The following is an 18,128-nucleotide window of genomic DNA, read 5'->3' as shown; positions in this document are numbered from 1 at the left end:
TTTCTATTGTCTTGTACACGCACATGCATACATAAAATCAAGAGTTGCTTGGTTCATAGTTTTAAATATTTCGTTTTCTGTGGCAAATTAGTCAATCTTCCCATATGACTGCTTTGTTTTCACTACACTCTCCGAGGATAAGGAGCTGCTTCTGAAGACAAGAAAGGAGTTTATGACATGAGGAAGGAGTGTGGGGAAGACACACAACAATGCACCCATAATTCTTCCTTCTAGTTAGGCATCAGTGGTTCAGAAGCCAATCTAAGTGTTCTGCCACTTAAATGTCCGTGTTTTGATGGGCAGCTCTAAAAGTCTGATATTTAAAAAAAAAAAAAAAGTAACTGTAGTGTATTCTACAGGAAGGAATTATGAAGACCAACTTTTTTACAACGCAAGTACTGCCACGAACCAGCATACTTCTTAGGCAAATGAAAGAATATAAAACAAGTTTTAATATTCTCCATATATACACGTCTGTATTTTTTATATTCTTATAAAACTTTGAAGTTAGAAATGCTATACATAGTGAGAGATAAAAACCATAGAAATAACTGAAATGATAAAAGTTAATGACCAATATTTACTCACCAGTGATGTGCCAGAAATTGTTCTAAAGATCTTACATACATGAGATAATTTGATACAGTACTCACAAAACACCTAAGGTACTACTGCCATCTCCACTTTATAGATGCATAAATTGAGGCCCAGAGTACTAAAGTAACTTATCCATCATCACTCTATAGCAGAGCTGAGACTTGAATACATGTATTTTAGTTACTATTCAAGAAACTAGTACTTTGTGTTCAAAAACAGGTCAAGCACTAATGGATGATCTCATTAGGTCTTCATCACAGCCTTGTGAGGTGGATAATATTACGACATTCATTTTGCCGATGTGAAAACTAAGATTTAAAGATGTGAAAAAAGTTGCCAAATGAAAAGTAAGTTAGTGGGGAAGTCAGGAATTGAATATATGTCCAACTCTAAAACTATGTAAAGTATGGTATCTGGCATATAGTTAAGTACTCACTAAAAATTTATGTCTATTATGTATTCAAGTAATAGAATTATAACACATAATTGTGGCACTTTATAGAGTTCAGAGAAGAAACTTTTAATGACTGAATAATTTTATGTGATTTAATGAATAAAGGAATCTAGGGGATCTTTTTGCTTTCTAATATAAATGACCAAAAACCAAAGCATATTAGAATACAAAGTAGCCTCTGTGCTTTCTCCATTCTCTCCTTTAAAAATACATTAAAACATTTAAAATATTGAGCACATTTTCAACTTTTATGAAATTATACTCTTATTCTTTCATGGTTAATATCTTTTTTTTTTTATTATTTTGAAACGGAGTCTCGCTCTGTCACCCAGGCTGGAGTGCAGTGGCCGGATCTCAGCTCACTGCAAGCTCTGCCTCCCGGGTTTATGCCATTCTCCTGCCTCAGCCTCCCGAGTAGCTAGGACTACAGGCGCCCGCCACCATGCCTGGCTAGTTTTTGTATTTTTTTAGTAGAGACGGGGTTTCACTGTGTTAGCCAGGATGGTCTCGATCTCCTGACCTCGTGATCCACCCATCTCGGCCTCCCAAAGTGCTGGGATTATGTTACATAAAGAAAGGGATAAAAATGATTTGCATAGGTATTCCTTTTTAAAAACCATCAAAGCATCATAACATCTGTGCTTTGCAAACTATTTTCAAACTATTCTAAAAATTTGAAGAGGAAGGAATTCTTCCAAACTTGTTGTATGAGGCCAGCACTACCCTGATACCAAAACCATATAAGGAAACAACAACAACAACAAAACTACAAGCCAATATTCCTGAAGAATACAGATGCAAAAATCCTCAACAAAATACTAGCAAACTGAATTCAATAGCACATTAAAAAAAACATACACCATGAGCAAGTAGGATTCATCCTAGAGAGTGCAAGATGATTCAACATATGCAAATCAATAAACATGATACATCACATTAACGGAATCATGAAGAAAACATTATGATCATTTCAACAGACAAAAGGCATTTGATAAAATTTAACATCACTTCATGATGAAAACTCTCAACAAATTAGCTATAGAAGGAACATAACACAATAGAGGCCAAATTTACAAACGTACAGCTGACATCACATTGAATAAGGAAAAACTCAATGCGTTTCCTCTAAAATATGGAACAAGACAAGGATGCCCACCTTTACCACTCTTATTCAACCCAGTACTGGATGTCCTAGCCAGAGCAATCAGGCAAGAGAAAGAAATAAAGGATATCCAATTAAAAAAGAGGATGCCACATTGTTCCTGTTTGTGGATGACATGATCATATATATATAAAACTCTAAAGACTCCACCAAAAAAACTGTAAAACTAATAAACAAATTTAGTAAAATTGCAGGATACAAAATCAACACATAAAAAAACAGTAGTGTTTCTGTAGACCACAAATGAACTATCTGAAAAAACAAATCTTATTTACAAGAGCTATGAAAAATAAAATATATAGGAATAAATTAAACCAAGGAGGTGAAAGATTTCTACAATAAAAAATATAAAACATTAATGAAATAAATTCAACAAGACACAAAAAATGAAAAGATAATTGCTTGTTTACGGATGGAAGAATATTATTAAAACATCCATACTCTAGCCAAAGCAACCTACAGATTCAATGCAATCCCTGTCAAAATATCAATGACATCCTTTACAGGAAAAAAAAAAAAAAAAAAAAAAATCCTAAAATTCACATGAAAGCACAAAAGACCCCAAATAGCCAAGGCATTGAGCAAAAAGAACAAAGCTGGTGACATCACAATACCTTACAAAGCTATAGTAACCAAAACAGCATGGGACCAGTGTAAAAACAGACATGTAGACCAATGAAACAGAATAGAGAACACAGAAAATACATCCATACACTTAAAACCAACTAATTTTCAACAAAGGCTCCAAGAACACACCTTGAAGAAAGGGCAGTCTCTTCAATAAATCGTGCTGGGAAAACTGTCCATGCACAAGCAAAAAAATGAAACTAGACCCCTATCTTCATATACAAAAATCAACTTAAAGTGGATTAAAGATTTAAATGTAAGACCCAAAAATATAAAATTACTGGAAGAAAACATAGGGAAAATGCTTCATGGCATATGTCTGGCCATGGATTTCTTGAATAAGAATTCAAAAGCACTAATAACAGAAGCAAAAATGGACAAATGGGATTACATCAAACTAAAAAGGAAACAACACAGTGAAGAGACAACCTGCAGAATGGGTGAAAATATATCTGCAAGCTATGCATCTCATGAGGGGTTTATATCAATAATATATAAGGAACTCAAACAGTTCAAGAACAAAGACAAACTAATAATCTGATTTTAAAAGGGGCAAAAGGCCAGGTGTGGTGGCTCATGCCTGTAATCCCAGCATTTTGGGAGGCCAGGCCGGGCAGGTCTACTGAGGTCAGGAGTTCGAGACCAGCCCAGCCAACATGGCGAAACACCATCTCTAATAAAAATTCAAAAAAATTAGCCAGGTGTGGTGGCACACACCTGTAGTCCCAGCTACTCAGGAGACTGAGGCATGAGAATCGCTTGAACCCAGTAGGCAGAGGTTGCAGTGAGCCAAGATCGCACTACTGCACTCCAGCCTGGGTGACAGAGTGAGACTCTGTCTCAAAAATAAAAATAAAAGGCAAAAGACCTGAATGCGCATTTCTCAAAAGACATACAAATGGCCAACAGGTACATGAAAAAATGTGCAACACCATTGATCATCAGAGCAATGCAAATCAAAATCACAGTGAGATATCACTTCGCTCCAATTAGAATGGCTGTTAGCAAAAAGATAAAACATATAACAAATGCTGATGTGGATGTGGAGAAAAGAGAATCCTTTTGCATTGCTGGTGGAAATGTAAATCGGTATAGTCATTATGGAAAACAGTATGAAGGTTCCTCAAAACATTAAAAATAGAACCACCACGTGACCCAGCAGTTCCACTATTGGGCAATTAACCAAAGGAAATGAAATCAGTCTGTCCAAGAGGCATCTGTGCCCCCATATATACTGCAGCACTATTCACAACAGCCAAGATGCAGAATTAACCTGTGTCCATTATTAGATGAATGGATAATGAAATGTGGTACATACACACAATAAAATACTGCTCAGCCATAAAAATGAAGGAAATCCTGTCATTTGCAGCAACATGGATGAACTTGGGGGACACTATGTTAAGTAAGCCAGGAAAAGAAAGACAAACACTGCATGATCCAAGTCATTTGCAGAATCTAAAAAAAGCTGATCTCGTAGTACAGAGTAGACTACCAGAGGTTGGGAAGCATAAAGGGATGATGAAGAGGAGAAATTGGTCAACGAGTACAATATCACAGTTCAATAGGAGAAGTAAGTTATAGCACAGTAGAGTGACTATGGTAAACACCAGTATAATATATATTTCAAATTAACCAGAATAAAGGATTCTTGATGTTCTCACCACAAAAAAAGATCAGTGTTTGTGGTGATGGATATGCTAAACACCATCATTTAACCATTACATAATGTACTGAAACATCAAACTGTAAACCACAGATCTGTACAATTATTGTGTGTCAATTAAAAATAAAATTTTAAAAATTGTGTAAAGCACAGTACCTGGCACTAAATAAAAATTTCTATCAACTATTCAAGTAATAAAATATAATCCGGCCGGGCGCGGTGGCTCAAGCCTGTAATCCCAGCACTTTGGGAGGCCGAGACGGGCGGATCACGAGGTCAGGAGATCGAGACCATCCTGGCTAACACGGTGAAACCCCGTCTCTACTAAAAAATACAAAAAAATTAGCCGGGCGAGGTGGCGGACGCCTGTAGTCCCAGCTACTGGGGAGGCTGAGGCAGGAGAATGGCATGAACCCGGGAGGCGGAGCTTGCAGTGAGCTGAGATCTGGCCACAGCACCCCAGCCTGGGCGGCAGAGCGAGACTCCGTCTCAAAAAAAAAATAAATAAATAAAAATAAAATAAAATAAAATATAATATAATCCCTTTTATAGGGTTCAGAGAAGAAATTTGTACTGATTAAATGGTTTTATGTAATTTAATGAGAAAGGGAATGTGGGCGATTTGTTTGCTTTTTGATATCTATGATCAAAATAATGTCAGCATATCCAAATATAAGGTAGTCTGTGTGCTTTCTCTGTCCTCTCCTTAAAAATATATTACAACACTGGTCGGGCACAGTGGCTCATGCCTGTAATCCCAGCACTTTGGGAGGCTGAGGTGGGTGGATCACTTGAGGTCAGGAGTTTGAGACCAGCCTGACCAACATGGTGAAACCCCATCTCCACTAAAAATACAAAATTAGCTGGGTGTGGTGGCAAATGCCTGTAGTCCCAGCTACTTGGGAGGCTGAAGAAGGAGAATTGCTTGAACCCAGGAGGTGGAGGTTGCAGTGAGCCGAGATCGTGCCATTGCACTCCAGCCTGGGCAACAAGAGCAAAACTCCATCTCAAAACTTAAATAAATGAATATATATCTATATGTGTGTGTGTGTGTATATATATATATATATATATATATATACACACACACACACATAGAGAGAGGGGGCACATTTCCATTTTTAAGGAAATTGTACTTTTTATTCATGGTAATATTTTTATAGGTTACATAAATAAATAAATATTTACATAGGAATTAATTTTTAAAAACCAGCAAAGTATCAATAATGTCTGTACTACATGATAAACATTAATCTTAAAGGATAAGATTATGTGCAAATTTCGATATGAAAGTATACAGAAAGTACACAAGAATAAGAGCCAAGCAAATGAACATTTTCATCTCTGCCTTTAGTTCAGGGTACAACAAACATTTTCTGTGAAGATGAAGACAATAAATATTTTAGGATTTTCAGGCCACATACAGTCTCTGTTGCAACCATCTTTCTTTCTTTCTTCTTTCTTTTTTCTTTCTTTCTTTCTTTTCTTTCTTTCTTTTCTCTTTCTTTCTTTTCTTTTTCTTTCTTTCTTTTTCTTTCTTTCCTTTCTTTTATTTCTTTCTTCTTTCTTTCCTTTCTTTTATTTCTTTCTTCTTTCTTTCACTTTCTCTCTTTCCTTCCTTTCTTCTTTCTTTCTCTCTTTTCCTTCCTTCTTTCCTTTCGCTTTCTTTATCTCTTTCTTTCTCCTTCCTTCCTTCTTTCCCTCCCTCCCTCCTTCCTCTCTATTTCTTTCTTTTTCTTTCCTTCCTCTCTCTTCCTCCTTTTCCTTCCTTCCTTTCTCTCTTTTCTTTCTTTCCTCTCTTCCTCCCTCCCTCCCTCCTTCTTTCCTTCCTTCCTTCCCTCCCTTTTTTCCTTCCTTCCTTCCTTTCTTTCCTCTCTCTTCCTCCCTCCCTCCTTCCTTCTTTCCTTCCTTCTTTCCTTTCTCTTTCTTTTTCATTCTTTCTTTCTTTCTCCAACCCTTTTAAAAAGTAAAACCATTTATAGTTCACAGGACTGTTCAAAACAAACCTCACAGCCCAACTGTTGTAATTTGAATGACCCTGAACACTGGCAAATATTTAATAAATAAAATAGATCCGATATCCATCGTGAGGCATGTAAAAAGAAAGAGCCACTAAACTGAACAATGACGAAGGATGACAAATGATGTTTAAGAAAAGTTTCGGTGTGTGAAGAGGTCCTGTCTACAACCACACTTCACATACATAAGTTAATCCTAAGAAAACAGTAACAAATATATTCAAAGTCTTACCTACAGCCATGTGTGTAAGAGCAGAAATTGAGAAAATAAATATAGAATAATAAGGAAACAGTTAAGTAAACTATAGCATGTTGTTAGGAGAAAAAAATACCCATTAGTGAAGGAGTCGATACAAAAATATTCATATCCTGGGGGAAATGTTGCAAATATACTGACAAGCAGATTACCAAAAAAGCATGGAAGCTAAAATGATATTTTTAAGAAAATAGAAATAGGAAAATCAAGAGTAAAAACAGTACTTATATATCAACTCTAAATTGTGTGTGAAACTTATTTTATGAAAAATGTTATGATTTTCTAAAAACATATGCCTATTTTTTCTGGGTAAAAAGGTAATGCAGGCTCATTATATAAAATGTGAGAAATTTTTAAATGCACAAAAATAATCTGTCTTATCACCATATGGACATAATTCTTTTTGCTTATATCTCATTCCAGTCTCTTCCATTTATACAAGAATTATACAGTGTAATATATAAAGATTTCGATTCTGTTCTTTCACTTCTTCTATGATCAGCTGTTTTTCCCATATTGCATTATATTTTATATGGATTTTATATAAAATTTTATAATGTAAAATTTTACAATTTTATACATAATTGTATAATAAAATATTTGGTTCCTTTTTATTTTTTTACACTATAAATATTGGTAAACAGCAACTGGATAAAAAAAAATCTATGTGCATCAGTCTTCTCGTAGAATCACTTCTTGAATCACTGGCTTAAATAAACATTATAACCATATTTGGGATTCTTGATGTATATTGTTTAATTACTGTTTTAAATGGCTACAACAACTTATAATTACACCAGCCAGTTTATCACAATGACCTTTTCCTACATTCTCATCATCATCAGACATTTTTTTCTCCCATCTTTGCCAATTTTATGGGAGGAAAACGTAAAACATTTTTTTTTGAACTTATTTACATTGGCAAAACGCTGGTATGTTTACAAGCAGGAAGATTTAAAAAAATATCAGTATGACCCTTATCCACAACTGTTTTCTCCATAAATAGTTTTTCAGATTACTTCAACAGAATTTACCATAAAAGAATAATCAGAATGTGCATACATGCCTTTAAAACCACTTACATGTGAATTTCTAAGTATTTTGTATATGATTTCTTAAATGACGTTTTGATTAAAAGTATCTTCCCAATTTCTAATGCTCCAAAAAAGGAAAATGAAGGGTTGCCAAGTGTTCCTCTTCTTCACCACAGCAGAGCATGAATAAAGAATTTTAAGGAGGCAGAGGCCCTAAAGGTTTGCAATTAACTGGATTCTGTAGGTGTAGATCTATAAATAGTTATACTTTTTTGTTTGTATGCCAGATTTCAAAGAATTTACAAATGACTCTATGTATATGCAAACCCATTTCTGTTGTGATGCCCTTTTTATATAATGCCAATAATTTCATATTTCCCACTGAGAGATTACAAAGTGTGATTACAGTTTGTCCAGATGCAGCGACCCAGTCATCAGGATTGCTTCTATATCTGAGTAACTTTCAGCGGCCCAGGATCTCATGAATAGCAAATGCAGAATCAAGTTGAATGCTTGAAATACGACTACAACTTGAATTGTGAGGCTAGATACCTGATTGTGTCCTGAATGTAGTATTCGATATATAATAACTCAAAATAATTTCATGTGCTGCCTATATATCTTCACTGTGAACAGATCACATCAAATTGATGAATTCAAATTTTTTTAACATGAGGGAAACAATACAGAAATGATCTAATGAAATTGTTTCATTCTGGTCTGAAAAGAATGCCTCCACAAATGTTCTTTCCTGACATGTAGTGACACATTAAATTTGGGGTGAGCTACTCTTTTAATCTACATTTCTTGAAATCTGGTAATTTGATTTTGGATATTTAAATGTGACTTAGCTCATTTAAGCATATATGTATAAAGTTTTTTTTTTTTTTCAATGAATGTGGACTTTTGAGCCACTGTGTTAGAATTCTTAGCAATTTGTTCTCCTATTTTTAATGGAACTACTGAAGACAATATCCTCACACATGAGACATTCACATACACACTTAAAATATGTTAACACTTAATATATTGGTCCTCCTTTATCTATAAAGCTTCAGCTTATTCATTACACTGTTATGATGTGTTATAATGCAGCCTGATCAAAATCAGCAGTCATTGTGTTGTTTATGAAAATATATTTCAGATATCTAGCCTTCCTGTATGGAAACACACACACACACACACACACGTGCATGCATGAAACTCTACCACATGTTCCTAGGAAGTAAGCCTCTATTACTACTTGGTTATTTCTTCTTTCAAAAACTGGATGGTTATATTTTGAGAAGACAGATATTTTGTGAAGATACATACACCTTCCCGTGTCATCTGAAACTCAACAGCTTGCATGTCTATCTCTGCATGCCTACTCAGTGTGTGGTTTTTGCCCAGCGTGGGAGACATGTTTGTGAATGGGCCAAGAAATATGCAAACTCAGTAGTCAGGAAGAAATTTTGGCAGATTAAAGCATTTGCAAGACTGTATCCAAGGTAGCTATACATTTCTCTAAAGAACAACAGGGCTGAGAAAAATTTTAAAATTAGATCCAGATAAGAAAAGAAGCTCATGTAAAATTGTGCATAAGAGGTACAGTATAAACAACTGCTAGAACTCTGCAGTCAGCTTAACAATCCTCAGTTTTGCTAGGAGAAAGTCCTTGCGTTGGGAGTAGTGGTTAGTGTTTAGGAGCTGAGCACCTAAAGCTTACATCTAGATTATGTCCCCGTGTTTTGGGAAAATGCTCTCTCCTTTCTTTCCCCTCTGTGCCTCCTGTCATCATATCCCTGATTTTCAGAGTCAGACTGTTTTTTATTCTTTGGCTTGGAGGCAGAGGGTGAAGACTCAATATGCTAGAAAGGAGATTATAAAACATTCAATCCAAGATCTTTTTTGATGAATGATATACATCTATGTAGGCTAAGGTATGTTGTGGTAATAAGCATTTTCAAAATCTCAGTGGCTCAACATGAAAAAAGATTTGTATCTCACTCCTACCTTACGGTTAATATAGAATTAGGGGTTAGGGTGGGGTAGCTCACTGTTGTCATGAAGGGGCCCAAGGAAGCAGAGCTGAGGGGACATGGGAACCAACACACTAGCACTTGGCTCACATATGACTGGCCAAAATTAGTGATATGTCCATGCCTAACATTAAAGAGTACAAGGAAATACAATCCCACCATAAGACCAGAAAAGGAGAACCAGAAGATATGTAAGCAGTCCTACTGGCCACTACAAATGAGAATTCAGAAATTTAGAGAATTTAAAGCAGTGCATTCTGAGGTATGCACTTTTTTGTTTCCTTTCATTTACTGTTTTTGTTTTTTAAAGGAGGTATATGTTTGGTGGGCATGAGTAACGTGATATAGGTTCCTCAAGCCACCCCAAATCCTCAGAATGCTTGTTTCCCAAACATTACCCTCAAAAGGCCTGATTACAATTGTCTGTGCACAAAAAGTGATCGAAATAGTCACAACAGCTGACTGTTCACAATAGAACAATCACAATAGAACAGTCACAATTTTAGAAGCTTCCAGCCTACACTAAGCATTAGTCACAATAAAAAGGTTAGACTATTACTCATATGACTTAAATTTTCTAAATGGAAGATGGCATGATCATAAGGCAAAGAATATTTTATATTAAATGGAAGTTTTAATTTCACAAAGAAACTATCAGGATCATTTCTTCCCTAAACAAATATGAATTTTCTGATCTGTAATTCCCTTTCTAAAAATACTAATTTTAATTTATTTTCCAATGACACTGATCAATTTTATTTTCATAAATATATAGATAGATACATTTTATGAAAAACACAAAATGCATTTTGTTGAATGATTCAAGATGACACTTATTCAGACTGATCACAAAAGTTCATGTTGCCCCAAGACCTAACTCACTTCCTATACAAGAGACTATAAATCAGAATTATCGTCAATGTTTACAGTATGATTCAACAGCCAGTAGTAGGTTTTTGGATGGTATGGCGAGGTAGAATTGTCATTACCTACTTAAGTAATATATCTATCATCACTCACTTTTTCTACACCGTCTTTCAGCCTTCTTTAAGAGGATTTTGCCTCAACAACCTCAGGATTTTGCCTAGGCAATCTCAGTTACTTCCATCTCTTACATAGAACTTAGATGTGGTTAGCTGTCTTTCTCATTAGACGTTGCTTTAAAAAAAAAAAAAAAAATACTCCTAATAGCCTGTTGTGCATATTGAGGTACTTTTGCTCTTCAAACTTCATTAAGTTCTTGTAAGCCCCAATTAGGTAAAAGAACAGCTAATTAGAACAGTCTGTTTTCAACAGACTTAGAACTTGGCAAGGAAGATGATTTCAAGACCTTCTGCCTAACTACCCACCTCTTTTCCCTTGAATCCAAGACTAAGTATTTGAGACTAGACAGTAAATTCATTCTCATTTAAGTAAATCAAACTAGTCCTGCTGTGATTCACCTTTATTCCATGACGTCTCTAGGAAGTTATTTATTTTGGAAATATCCTCTACAGCTAGAGAAAATCTAGAGCAGGCAGGAACATGGCTTACATTCATTAAGATTTAAACTGGACCAAAACTATTACAAGTGAAAAGGGTAAGGGGAAAAAATTCAAAACACTGATATGACTTTAGATACTTCATTTGACTGAATTTCCAAACTTTTTAAATCTAATTTCAGCAGTGAACAATTATCACTAACTTTAATAATAGAAAATACTAATGCAGATCATCACAGGTACTTAACAAATGCTTGGCGAAGAAATAAAAAAAGACCTTCATCTATACATGGCAATATGACTGGGGCCTAGACAGCATGGAAATATGTTTTAGAAAAATATTAAACTATAAAAGAAATCAACATGTGCTAAAGTTGTCCACTAAACAAAAATACATATTTCTTTTTTTTTTTTTTTGAGACGGAGTTTCGCTCTTGTTGCCCAGGCTGGAGTGAAACGGCGTTATCTTGGCTCACTGCAACCTCCGCCTTCTGAGTTCAAGTGATTCTTCTGCCTCAGCCTTCCCGAGCAGCTGGGATTACAGGCACCTGCTATCATGCCCGGCTAATTTCGTATTGTTAGTAGAGATGGGGTTTCTCCATGTTGGTCAGGCTGGTCTCGAGCTCCTGACCTCAGGGGTCCGCCTGCCACGGCCTCCCAAAGTGCTAGGATTACAGGCGTGAGCCCCCGCGTCCAGCAACCAAATTATATATTTCTTTTTTTTTTTTTTTTTTTTTTGAGAAGGAGTCTCGCTCTGTCACCCAGGCTGGAGTGCAGTGGCCGGATCTCAGCTCACTGCAAGCTCCGCCTCCCGGGCTTACGCCATTCTCCTGCCTCAGCCTCCCGAGTAGCTGGGACTACAGGCGCCTGCCACCTCGCCCGGCTAGTTTTTGTATTTTTTTTTTTTTTAGTAGAGACGGGGTTTCACCATGTTCGCCAGGATGGTCTCGATCTCCTGACCTCGTGATCCGCCCGTCTCGGCCTCCCAAAGTGCTGGGATTACAGGCTTGAGCCACCACGCCCAGCCCAAATTATATATTTCAAATAAAAGGAAGTTGAAGTCTATGTTGTATTATGATTGTTAGTTATATCCCATAGACATACTTTGGTGTATATAGAGAGGGAGATTATTGTGCTTAAAATTAAAGTTGTAAGCTTTCAAGCAAAGTTCAATTACTGTTAAAAAACAAAACAAAACAACAAACAACCATTGTTTTGGACTATGTATTGATAATCCCAATTGCCTTCTTCATATATTCATTCTATAACACTTACAAATATGCACATTACCTAATCTGGAGCCATAACAGAGATCAGTGTGAAATTATTGAAGCTAATTTGCTAAAACTTTGAAGTTTGCAAAGACTCGCTTTTCCAAATATAATCCCAACACTTTCACTCAATGGTAGCCTAATATACCTTCATGAGTAGAATAGAGATGGTCTGGGTACACAATCCCAGTTTATCTTAGACTGCAGATGGTAGGGAGTTTCTGTTTCTGCAGTTAAAATAAAATGTTTGGCAATTATAAATTACAGCTGTGCTGTACTTTCCAATTAAAATTATTTGTGCCGGGCGCGGTGGCTCAAGCCCGTAATCCCAGCACTTTGGGAGGCCGAGACGGGCGGATAACAAGGTCAGGAGATCGAGACCATCCTGGCTAACCCGGTGAAACCCCGTCTCTACTAAAAAACATAAAAAACTAGCCGGGCGAGGTGGCGGGCCTTGTAGTCCCAGCTACTCGGGAGGCTGAGGCAGGAGAATGTCGTAAACCAGGGAGGCGGAGCTTGCAGTGAGCTGAGATCCGGCCACCGCACTCCAGCCTGGGCGACAGAGCGAGACTCTGTCTCAAAAAAAAAAAAAAAAAATTATTTGTTTTCCCTCTCAAAATATGTATATGTCCATTGAAGAAGTTACAACCAGATAATGTGAATGTCTTTTTTCAGATGGTGCCACTGAAAACAATCAGGATGCCAGCAGCCTATATTTCATGCATGTCCTATGTTATGCTAGGTACCACAATACATGAAGAATTAAAATCCAAACCAAAACAAAACGAACAAGAGAAAGCATTGCCCAACCATTCACAGAATTCAGTCTAGATGGGGAGATGTAAGTAAAATAATTAAAAGACATGAGATGAATAATAAACAAGGTAAGAGCCAAATGTGATGGGAGTCCAGAGAACAGAGTAACTTATCTGCATTGGAGATTCCAAGAAGGCTCACAGAGAAGCTGACCCATGGACTGGGGCTTAAATAGAGACAGCAGTGGGATTTGAAGAGACACATTCCCAGATCAAAGAATTGCTTATGCAAATGCCCAAAGTGAAGAGGAAATATGGCATATTTGGGTATTCTGGGTGCATAAAGGGGCCAGTCTGAGTTCAGGCTACGAAAGGGGTCTGGAATTCCATGGAGACTTCGAGACTACACTGTGAGCAAAGAATGGAAATCTGAAATAACCAGAGCTGATTCCTGGAAACTATTATGGTGGCAATAAAGGTTTTTTCTTACATTAAAGAGAAAAAAGAAAAGTAAGGATGGCGGGGTCTTCTGAATGATTAAAAGCAATAAAAATGATGTGTAAATTTATCACCAAATAATAGGTAACTACAGAATAAAATACATTATCATTCAAACAAGTACTGTGCAAAGTTACACTCTTTTTTCTGAGGGATCAGATAACAATGTAATTTGGATACCAGTAGGTAGGCATCATTTACTTTTATCCTTCACAAGCATGTGGCCATGATTTACGATAACAGCATGGGCCCAGTGGGCCAAATCTATTCTAGGAATTAATTATGACACTACTTAAGATTGACACGTCTTCAAACTAACTCTCCAAAATAATTTTTAATGCAATTGATGTACTCTTAAACAACATGTATCAAAAAAATAGCCATAAATATGTCATTTTGTATAAGGAGAAACAGTAGACTCTCTCTAAAACACTTTAAAGTATAATTAAAACCCCAAATTTGTCCTTTAATTTAAATTACTCCAAAAGCAAATTTCAATGACTCACCATAAAATTTTAATTTTATTCACCAGTGATATGTATTTACCTGAGAGAAACTGCATGTGGCCCATATATCTCTCTCACTGCTGACAAATCAGATTCTAGTTGTGGGTGCTTGTGCAGTTCCCCATCATAGTTCACCTGATGAAAAGGGATAATTTAAAAGTGTCTCAGAGGTGAAGGGAATCAAAAACCTAAGCAACCTTTTGAGATAGGTCTCCCTGTGTGTTTTGCCATGGGCATTTTTAGCTTCATTAAAGTAATATATTCACTAATATCCTTAAGTTCACATATGACTAGAATAATTGATTATGGTTGGAATTTAAAGTTAGTTTATATTAATACAAAGAAAAAGCAAGTGTAAAAAACTAGTGAAGTGTCTGGCAGATAATCTAAAAAACTTCTAGAATGAAGATCAAGACTAAAGAAAATCATTTACTTCCCCTCTGTAAGAATTAGTAAACAAAAATCAAACAGGAGTGATTTTGCATAATGTTAAAATGTTATATTGGTAAATGAATCATTTTGTTGGGAAAACTATCTCATTGCTAGAAAGACATTCCTGGAGAGAGGAAAGCCCGTTTTATCATATCATCTCTCTGTAGCCTTGCACATGCTTGATTGACAAATTACTAATTTTTCATTCTGAATAAATAAATTTACTTGCATTATTTTACATAATTTTGGCTTTAATGTCCTTCTTTAACATATTACCCTCCCATTTTACTATCCAACTTATAAAGCACATTTGCTCAAGGAGTTTATAGAAATAGAACCACATATTATATAGCCACACCCTAAAATCAATTGCTCAGTTTTAAATTTTAGCATTATCCTGTAAACTTCTGATGAGTTCTTCTATATATGTGGCTAGGCTATTCTCATATATTTAAATTACGATGATTCTTCATAACAATTTTTCAACACCAAGAATTCAATGGCAATGAATACAAAAAACAAATGATGAAGATGCTCAGTAATTTCGGCCCATCAAATTTAATAAAGGTTAACCAGCTTCTATTTAAAACTAACAATATACACTTTTATTACAAGTGTCATTATCTCAAAATAGTGACTGAACACAACATGCTTAAGAAATTCAAGTCAAAAGCATAATAAAATGCTATCTGCAAAATCTCTGTAAGGAATTAAGATGAACTTCAATGTAAATAAATGATTACAATTAAAAGGACTGCAAGGGAAACTTAATTTCTAAAAATAGGTAGAAAATGTGCAAAGATAAATTATATAGATTTTCTAGTTAGTTACAGAACCCTGAATAACACACAGGTACCTTAACTCTGAGGCACAGATTACCACTAGGACAACATGGCTATTAGAATTCTAAGATTAGGTATTTGTAGGACCAGGTTTCCTTACCTGCCCTCCGTAATAAAATTCTTCGGAATCATTGTCACCTTCAGAATCTTCCTCCACTGTACTATTCTGTCTTGACTCCTTAAAATAATAAAGTAAGAAAACAATTTAATGATCAAATTATTTTATATTTCTAAAATAGCAAGTGGCTATAATAGGCAGGTCTTGAGCATATATTATGGATTTTATATATAAAACACTCTTGGTGCAGTATAACCCCAAAACAAAAGGTAGTGGGAGACAAATGGCTTTGTGAGTGTACTCAGCAGCACATCTGTTTTGAAAGTTCTCTTTCACTGATTTTATAGGAAATGCACAATTCAATATTTGATGTATATTAAAAACTTATGTATAATCAATTATACCTTCAGTTTTGCTCTGATAAAACATTTGGCAAGCTTATACTAATTCAATTTTATTAAAAAGCTCCTCAGCATTATTTGTCCCAGGCTGTTCTCACTTCCTCTGCCAACTCTAAACAATGGTATGAAAAAAAAGAAACTTTAAATGCAATAATATAAAATCAAATTATGAAAATAAATATGAAACATATTATGAGAACTTTTGATATACAGAAACTATTTGTTTCAGAATTCAGATTTCAACAGGGTATTTAATTTAATATACTTCAACTTGAAGTTTGAATTTCTAATTAACTGAACCACATCTACCATGTGTCTGAAGTACAAACAATGAAAATTCATGGGGGTATTCCTATCACTGGCCCTATTAACACAGGAGAAATGTAGGTATTTGGACACAGGAATGCATTCATCCAGTGCTTTGTAACCATCCCTAAACTTCTAGACTTAATTTCAAGGTCTTAAGGAAAACAAACAAAAAAATGTGCAAAAGGAAATTTGGGTTTTATAAAATTCTAACCATTTTTGGTTTCAGCAAGCCTTTTGTTCAACCAATAATTCTCAATGTGGATAAAGAAGGGAACAACGAATGGTGCAACACTAACAGGAAGAGGAGGGTTGGATCAAATGCATAATTTTGAAAGCAAAGAATTGCTGGTCCCATTGCACTCATTTTGTTTGTTTAATATCCTGATATTTATTTATAGATTCAAATAAAGTATTTGGAAACAGAAAGAAAAGATGAGCTTGTGTTTTTAAATACTGACAGAAAATAAGACTATGTACACCCTCAGTGTCACTTTGGCTAAAGAAATCATCTTTTAAAATTTTAAGGATCCCATCAAAATCATGTATAGCCATGTGTACCTATAAATCAGTTACATAAGTGTTCCTCAGTTAATTACATTGGTTGATGAAAGAATACAGAATAAGTTAAGCTTTATATACATTTTATTTAGAGTTAAACCAGACATTTCTTTCTACGATTTTAAAGGGAACTTTCTTCTCAAAGTTAATTTTAGGCCACTTCCTACCATAACAAACACCCCTGAGCCATTAGTTTGAGTTTCATTCGCCATATACCATTTTAGTCTCACTAATGATGCTATTAACTACACATACCCAGTAAATTTTAAATGTATCTATATTGTTTCTAGAAAATAAAAAATATAATTTACATACCTCTCCATTTTCCTTTTGTAATTTGGATTTTATGGATAAGCAACAGTTAATGTCATTTGTTTTTCTTAATTCTGAAAGAAAGTTATAATTAAAAAATATATCATGGTATTTAGTATGCTATTCACCAAGCATTCATGAGTTTTGGTATAAAACCACCCTTTAGGTGATTCCATCTCCTTCGAAAATGAATTGAGATATTTTGAAATCATGTCATGTTGAGGGGTTACACAATATGTAAGCTATTCTGATTTTTCACTGTGCAGAAAGATGTGATTAAACTAAACAACCGCTTTACAAATTCCTTCAGCTCTCACTCTATATGTCATGGTATCTTCATTGCTGTAAGTGTGCTTTTAAAATATTTAGTCTGTCATTATGTAAGACAACAGCAATGTCAGCATAATACATTTAAAGAGAACCTTTTAAAACTACTTTAAATTTATGCGTTTACAAAATTGTTAAAAAATATACTTTAGATAGAAAATTTTCATGGAGACTGGATTTACAGATACGGAAGATAAATATCTGTTACTGGCTAAATGAAACAAACAAACAAACAAAAAGGATAATGCAATTTAAAAAATTAACCTAGAATAAAAAATAATATTACTATTACCTGTTGCTATTCTATGAAAAATTACTGGTATTGGCTCTGTAGTAACTAGCACATCTTCATCATTCTCTGAACTTGACACATATGTATTATCTGCAAAAAAAAAAAAAAAAGGATAATTAAAGGCATAAGTTTAAAAAATACATCCTTTATAAAAATAATAGCTAATTTATATGCACATCACTTTAGTTCCAACTCTCATAAAGCACACACTACTATTCTGATTAAACTCAAAAAATATGATAAAGTAAATT

General features: G+C 35.0%; 1 protein-coding gene across 6 annotated transcripts in view; it reads right to left on the bottom strand.

The window, feature by feature from the left end:
* Positions 1 to 18,128, bottom strand: part of PARP8 (poly(ADP-ribose) polymerase family member 8) — a 186,437-nt gene that overhangs the window by 71,035 nt on the left and 97,274 nt on the right. For all 6 annotated transcript variants that reach the window (XM_033179537.1, XM_033179538.1, XM_033179533.1 and 3 more), the window contains exons 5-8: positions 17,878 to 17,967; positions 17,262 to 17,332; positions 15,721 to 15,798; positions 14,387 to 14,481 (exon numbers count right to left, since the gene is read on the bottom strand). In XM_033179537.1, coding sequence (XP_033035428.1) covers positions 14,387 to 14,481; positions 15,721 to 15,798; positions 17,262 to 17,332; positions 17,878 to 17,967 — 334 coding nt within the window. The remainder of the gene's footprint in view (positions 1 to 14,386; positions 14,482 to 15,720; positions 15,799 to 17,261; positions 17,333 to 17,877; positions 17,968 to 18,128) is intronic.

The sequence above is a fragment of the Trachypithecus francoisi genome, unplaced genomic scaffold (assembly GCF_009764315.1).
Source record: "Trachypithecus francoisi isolate TF-2019V2 unplaced genomic scaffold, Tfra_2.0 Lachesis_group2, whole genome shotgun sequence".
NCBI lineage: Eukaryota > Metazoa > Chordata > Mammalia > Primates > Cercopithecidae > Trachypithecus > Trachypithecus francoisi.
The sequence above is the reverse complement of the archived record's forward strand: the minus strand, read 5'-3'. Positions and strand labels throughout refer to the sequence as shown.